The sequence below is a fragment of the Propithecus coquereli genome, unplaced genomic scaffold (assembly GCF_000956105.1).
Source record: "Propithecus coquereli isolate 6110/MARCELLA unplaced genomic scaffold, Pcoq_1.0 Scaffold3, whole genome shotgun sequence".
NCBI classification, from domain to species: domain Eukaryota; kingdom Metazoa; phylum Chordata; class Mammalia; order Primates; family Indriidae; genus Propithecus; species Propithecus coquereli.
In genome coordinates, this window is record NW_012148618.1 from 21,066,757 (window position 1) to 21,074,350 (window position 7,594).

The 7,594-nt window shown below is 35.8% G+C and overlaps 1 protein-coding gene across 1 annotated transcript in view; it reads left to right on the top strand.

Annotated features, from left to right (window-relative positions):
• The window catches only part of USP8 (ubiquitin specific peptidase 8), an 82,628-nt gene that overhangs the window by 71,660 nt on the left and 3,374 nt on the right, over window positions 1–7,594 (top strand). The window contains exons 12-16 of the mRNA XM_012649153.1: window positions 2,038–2,118; window positions 2,527–2,789; window positions 4,620–4,832; window positions 5,874–6,084; window positions 7,065–7,337. Coding sequence (XP_012504607.1) covers window positions 2,038–2,118; window positions 2,527–2,789; window positions 4,620–4,832; window positions 5,874–6,084; window positions 7,065–7,337 — 1,041 coding nt within the window. The remainder of the gene's footprint in view (window positions 1–2,037; window positions 2,119–2,526; window positions 2,790–4,619; window positions 4,833–5,873; window positions 6,085–7,064; window positions 7,338–7,594) is intronic.

A 7,594-nucleotide genomic window follows, 5' to 3' on the forward strand; every position in this document is an offset into this window, starting at 1 on the left:
ACAGACATGCGCCACCATGCCCGGCGAATTTTTTTCTATATATTTTTAGTTGTCCAATTAATTTCTTTCTATTTTTTTTAGTAGAGACGAGGTCTCGCTCTTGCTCAGGCTGGTCTCGAACTCCTGAGCTCAAATAATCCGCCCGCCTCAGCCTCCCAGAGTGCTAGGATTATAGGCGTGAGCCACCGCGCTTGGCCTGCATCTGTTTTCTTTCACTTAACATAATTTTTTGAGATTCATTCATGTTGTAGCATGTATCGGTAGTTCATTTTTTTGTATTGCTGAGTGGTATTGCATTGTGTGGACATACCGAATTTTATTCATTCATCAGTTGATGGACATTTGGATTGTTTCTACTTTGGGCTATTAAAAATAATGTTACTATGAACAATCAACTGTAAGTCTTTCTGTGGAAATTTTTCATTTCTTTTGGGTAAATACCTACCAGTGGAATTCTCTGTGTTTTGTTTTCAAGAAACTTTTTTAAAGATCTGCCAACTGTTTTCTCCCATCCAAGTACTAACCAGGCCCGACCCTGTTTAGCTTCCGAGATCGGGCACGTTCAGGGTGGTATGGCAGTAGACTGCCAACTGTTTTCTAAAGTGGCTACCCCATCTTACATTCCCACCAGCAGCATATGGTTCTCATTACTCTACATCTTGCCAATACTTGTGTCTTTTTGATTGTAACCATCCTAATGCCTATGAAATAGTATCTCATAATTTTAATTTTCCTAATAAAGATATTGAGCATCTTTTCATATGCTTATAGGCTGGCCATATGTTTATCTTTAGTAAAACATGTATTCAGATCTTTTGCTCATTTTTAAATTGGATTATTGCCATGTTATTACTGAGTTTTATGAGTTTATAATAGTCTAGATAAAAATCCTTTATGAGAAATACAATTTGTAAATATGTTCTCCCACTCTGTGGCTTATCTTTTTATTCTCTTAATGGAGTCTTTTGAAGCGCGAAAGTTTTTGTGGAAGTCCTGTCAATTTTTTCTTATGTGGATCATGCTTTTGTTATTGTATCTTAGGAACTTTTTGTTTAACCTAAATTTTTAAAGTAAAGATTTTCTCCTGTGTTTTCTTCTTAAAGTCTTACAGCTCTAGTTCTTACAATTAAATATATAACCCATTTTAATTTTTGTTATTACAGTGTGAGGTAAGGCTCTAAATTAATCTTTTTGCATGTGGATATTCAGTTGTCCCATTTACCTTTATTTCAACAGAATTTTCTGATGGCACACAGATTCCATTTATTACATGTTTATATTCAACAGTGTGTGTATATTTTAAGACAGAATATAAAGATAGAAATTGGTTGTTTCTCATCAGGCCTTTTTGCTATTATTATTAATTTTTTACTAGGGTAAAAATATATTATTGTCGAATTATATTGAAGTTGGTGCCTCAATATATTGGTCTGAGCCGGATGCAGTGGCACGTGCCTATAATCCCAGCTCCAGGGAAGGCTCAGGTGGGAAGATCGCTTGAGGTCAGGAGTTCAAGACCAGTGTGGGCAACATAGACCTCGTCTCTTTAAAAAAAAAAAAAAAAATACATATACACACACATGTACATATATATGTGTATATATATATGTATGTATTGGTCCGTATTTACTTACATAATATTTCATCAGTATTTTGTAGAATGAATAAATATAGAAGAAACATTAGGAGAACAAGATGACTTAAGGTAGGTTTAGAATAGGCCATGATAGGAAATCTTGTAGCCTTTCTTGTTTGCTTAGATTCATTGTCCTTCTCCCCTTGAACTACCGCAGAAGGCCAGCCACCTCTACCCTGCCATTATTACAGGCTTGTGCACACATTCCTCTTTCCCTTGGTGTAGTATAATAGTTGGATTTTGAGGAAAAAACAGATATTTTCTTTATCCTTGAACCTGTTTTTAAAAAATATGAAGTGCAGCTAAGGCAAAGTTTTTTGATTCTTTGGTAAAGTAGCTTAAGTTTGTATATGACAAAATTTAATTGAAAAATCAGATTTTTTTGTTTGTTTTTGTGCTAGTCTCAACGAGAGCCTTTGACAAGAGCACGAAGTGAAGAAATGGGCAGGATCGTACCAGGACTGCCTTCAGGCTGGGCCAAGGTAAAAGTCAAATTTAGCACTGGAATAAATAATATAGTCACTATATTCTTTCAAAAAATACTTTTTATTTTGCTTATTTTACATCTTTTCTAGTGTAGAGTCAATTCTGTTTCTTTATCTTAGTGGACATAGTCTTTTCCCCTAATTATAGCAGGGTTAGATTTCTCAATACCCAGCCTGGGTTACTGTCTACAGTATATGAACATTCTGGCATTTGTCATTTAGAAACAGTGTATTATTACTTAAACCCTACATTTCTCTGAAGTTTAATTATAGAAGTGATTATCACCATTTTATTCAAATTATTTTTTTCCAAAAATAAATTTAGCAATAGAATACTTTGGAGTGATTTGTTTATATAGTGGTCATTTTGGGATTTTGACCTGTTTTTTTTCTTTTCCATCTAAGTTTCTTGACCCAATCACCGGAACCTTTCGTTATTATCATTCACCCACCAACACTGTTCATATGTATCCACCGGAAATGGCTCCTTCCTCCGCACCTCCTTCCACCCCTCCAACTCATAAAGCCAAGCCACAGATTCCTGCTGAGCGGGATAGGGAACCATCCAAACTGAAGCGCTCCTACTCCTCCCCAGATATAACCCAGGCCATTCAAGAGGAAGAGAAGAGGAAGCCAACAGTAACTCCAGCAGTTAATCGAGAAAACAAGTAAGTTTATCCTAACTCCTAGGACTGTTATAATGTGCTGTATTTTAAAACTTTTGCTGTAAATATATCTGCATTTTAATGTTAGGGAATCAGAAATTTCTGTGAATGGCTATACCAGCCATTGTTACTTACTATGGAGAAAAAAACAAATGAATAGAGAAAATGTCCTTGGTTTTTCTTCCAAGTGCTAATTTAATATCATACCAGAGGGGATTATCATAAGTGTTAATGTAGATAATATAAAAGTACGTATGTTGTTATATTTTATGGAGCATGCCACAGAACGCCCACAAGTTTTTCATAGACTTCCCATGGTCCCTAAACCTCCCTTTGAGGACCATAGGATTGTTTAGTTTGCCTTGTTGTAGCACTCAAGTTCCAAACTTTTATTTTCCTTAGCCAATAATGTGAGAGTGAAGTTTTTCTGTAGTATTAAAGTAACAAGCACTGTAGCGTATCAGCCTCTAATTCTTATTGTTCCTTTTTTCTTCATTGTATTTTTGCTATTCTAGTGATCAGTAGATTCATCAAGTTTCCCCAAACAGTATCTCATTTAGATATATTCCTGGCTTCATTCCTTTTAGAATCCTTCAGTGCTCCTGGTTTATGACTGATAGGGCTACGAGGAGATGATTTTCAAGTCTATGTACGACTTCTCATCTTTACTTTTGGGGGGAGGAGAAGGGGAAATACATAAAAGCATAAATAAATGGGTTTGTTTTCCATTTATTATACACATTCTCTTAATTACTAAGGAATTACAATTAGGCTATCTTTTTGGCCTCTTTAATAACACATCTCAAGAAAGTAGTTAAAATTTTTTCCTCCTGAGAACTACCCTGCCAGGTAATGACTTATTTGAAGGAGCTTTTTAAAGTTCCGTTAATCTAGTTACAGATTTTAGAGTTCACTATAATAAGTGGTGAGATTTAATTCCTTCTTGAATCATCATTCTTCTTAAAGACAGTAAACATGCAGTAAACAGTAAACAGTTCTTAAACATGCAGTTCATGTTTATTTTTGTATGTATTGAACAGAGAGCACATGAGTACATGCACCTGTTCTCAGTATTCCTTTTAGGGGTGGAAGAATGCTGGTGATCTATAAAATAAAAGAAAAAAGACCTATCAGAATTTCCCAAATGCTACAGCAGCTCTAGTAGTTCATGTATAAATTAAATACACATTACATAATAAAAGTCTAAGAGGCGTTCTCTAGCCCAGTGGTGTCCAGTAGTTCTTTCTGTGGCTATGGGAATGTTCTGTATCCGTGCTGTCCAATATGGTTTTTGGCCAATTTGAAATGTGATTAGTGCAGCTGAAGAAGTGAAGTTTTATTTAAATTTGAGTAGATAGCAGTGGCTAGTCAGCACACCTCTAGACCTTAGGTGATAGTAGCCAAGTAACCTCTACCTCCTTTAATATCTATTCCACAGTAATATATTTTTTTGATTCCTTGTTTGGCATTCTGGTTGAGTTCAGACATTTGATAGTGCCAAACTTTCTGGGATCATTTAAAAGAGTTTAAAAGAGCCTTCTCTACTGGAGCTCCTAGTTCATGAGAAGCTAGAGAATCTATCTCAGGGCATCTCTAAGAACCGTGGACCCACATAAGTTAAAGGTATATGTTTCATGGGAGAGTGTCAGAATACAACCAGTGTTAACCTAGATACTAAATGTCCTATAAGACCCAGCACCTTATGAGTTAACATATTAACTGTTTATAAGATACCTGTGGTACAGGTGTTAGAGTTTGCTGCCATTTCTAGAATGAACCTTAATTTGAGATACTCTACACTTTAACACATCTTGTATACGTTTTCTTCCTCAGGCCAACATGCTACCCTAAAGCTGAGATCTCAAGGCTTTCTGCTTCTCAGATTCGGAACCTGAATCCTGTTTTTGGAGGATCTGGACCAGCTCTTACTGGACTCCGTAATTTAGGAAATACTTGCTACATGAACTCAATATTGCAGTGCCTATGTAATGCTCCACATTTAGCTGATTATTTTAACCGAAACTGTTACCAGGATGATATTAACAGGTAAATAAATGTCTTACTTTTTGCATCATAATGTTAAAAGGATGATGTAATGATATTATTATCTTAGTCCATTTTATGCTTCTATAACAAAATATCTGGGTAATTTAGAAGGAGCAGAAATTTATTTTCTCATCGTTCTGGAGGCAGGGAAGGCCAGGATCAAGGTTCCGGCATCTGGTGAGCCTTCTTGCTGCATCCTCACATAGCAGAAAGATGGACTGGCAAGAAAACAAAGTTTATATGAGGGTACCTAATCCCATCGTCATGGCCTAATTACTTCCTAAAGGCCCCACTTCTTAATACCATCACATGGGTAACACCTGAATTTTGGAAAGGATGCATTCTAGCCATAGTGCTTACCCCACCCAGCTCCAGAGAAGTCAAATTAGCAAAGGGGAAAATATCTTTATTTGTAAGAATAATGTAGAGAAAAGCCTTCTCTGATCAGTAAAGGACAGATGGGATAAGAGCAGTGTAGGAAGACAGAACCTCACTGTCATCAACTAGAGCCTGTTGATGAGGAGACCCTGCAGATTTCACAGCCAAAAGGAAGAAGTAAAGTTGGAGGGATGTAAGCAAAGTAAAATTCAGATGAATGGTAATAAACCTGCAAATAAATGTTTTAATGGAGGGCTACAGTATGTGAATAGTTCAATGTTGACATCAAGAATCCACTGTACCGAGGCTGAGGCGGGAGGATCGCTTGAGGTCAGGAATTTGAGACCAGCCTGAGCAAGAGCGAGACCCCGTCTCTACTAAAAAAAAAAAAAAAAAAAAATAGCAATTAGCTGGACAACTAAAATATATATAGAAAAAATTAGCCGGACATAGTGGTGCATGCCTGTAGTCCCAGCTACTCGGGAGGCTGAGGCAGTAGGATCGCTTGAGCCCAGGAGTTTGAGGTTGCTGTGAGCTAGGCTGATGCCATGGAACTGTAGCCTGGGCAACAGAGTGAGACTCTGTCTCAAAACAAAAGAATCCACTGTACCTTTAAAATTTTTCCTTTATTGCCTTTTTTGTAATGTTAATTTTTTTACATAGGTCAAATTTGTTGGGGCATAAAGGTGAAGTGGCAGAAGAATTTGGTATAATCATGAAAGCCTTGTGGACAGGACAGTATAGGTATATCAGTCCAAAAGACTTTAAAATCACCATTGGGAAGATCAATGACCAGTTTGCAGGATACAGCCAGCAAGATTCACAAGAACTGCTTCTGTTCCTAATGGATGGTCTCCATGAAGATCTAAATAAAGTAAGAAATTTGATTTTTCTAAGTTGCAAAGGCTTTTTAGGGTTGCTTAGTAGCACTGTAGTCATTTTCATAGCAATTTTAAAATTCTAGTTGTCATTGTTCAGTGCTAGTTTATGTGAATATAGTGCTTTGTATAAGGTTTAGAACTATAAAATTAATATATGTGATAAGCGTAATATTTGAAATGAAATATATACAATTGGTATTTACTTAAATGTTAACAGGTAATATTGCTGAGAAATTTGCAAGCGTTAAAATAGTTGGAAGTGTTTGTGAACCACACGTATGTGAAAGTAAGATCACAAACGTATGCTTTTATGAGATTAGCTATACATAGTTCGAGCATTTTTACTATAGATTATATAATATTTATATTATGCTATATCCTTATATTCTCCCAGTCCCTTGCTGAAAGTGGAGTATGTCCTTATTTTTTTCCTAAAATAAGAATTACTCCATGTAACCAAATGACTCATGCGAATAGTTATTATTGAGATGTATCTATACGTAAATGACTACCCTCCATTTGTGTACTGCTGCTGCTTTTTAGCACCAGGCTGTCATCTTTCAGATATCTTTGGGATCACCATTCTTACCAGTGAGCATATTTACACACATACACATGAATATGTATACACATATGTATACGTATGTGTGTATATATATCCATTCTTGAGGCTAGGGCAACGAAATTACATCTGTCTAGTTGGAGCCCTAATTCCCAGCTATCTGTGGGAAATCTTCCTTTCAAAACTAAACATTTCAGCTTTTAAAATAAAAATTTGTTAAGAGATTCCAACAAGTTGCACTCCTGATAAAATGGGTTTGGCCAGAATTATTTTTTTTGCAGCAATGAGATGAGAACTGCTTTATGAGAACTACAAGCATTTCTCAGTCTGCAAAGTGTGTGTATTTAATTTTATTCTTTTAATTTATATTTAAATGTTATTAACATAGAGTTTAAACGATCTTACTTCCAGGCTGATAATCGGAAGAGACATAAAGAAGAAAATAATGATCATCTCGATGACTTCAAAGCTGCAGAACATGCTTGGCAGAAACACAAGCAGCTCAACGAATCTATTATTGTTGCACTTTTCCAGGGTCAATTCAAATCCACAGTACAGTGCCTCACCTGTCACAAAAAGTCTAGGACATTTGAGGCCTTCATGTATTTGTCTCTACCACTAGCATCCACAAGTAAATGTACATTACAGGTAAGTTTAAGACAGAGAATGATTTGTTGGATAACAGTGCGGTGTGTATGGATACAGAGAGGTACTTTATTCAGGAATTTCTGGTCTTTACCCCTATAAAAATTTTATAAGTAAAACTGACACATTGTTTTAATTAGGCCTTCGTAGATTAGAATTAGATTTTCTTTTTTCAGGTGTCTATTATATTCTTCCAGAGTTGATAAGTAATGTTTTTAAAAGTTTATATTTTTAAGAAGACTTAAAAGTTAATTTTGAAAGTTGTATGTTGACTTTAACTTAGGTCTGCTTTTTAT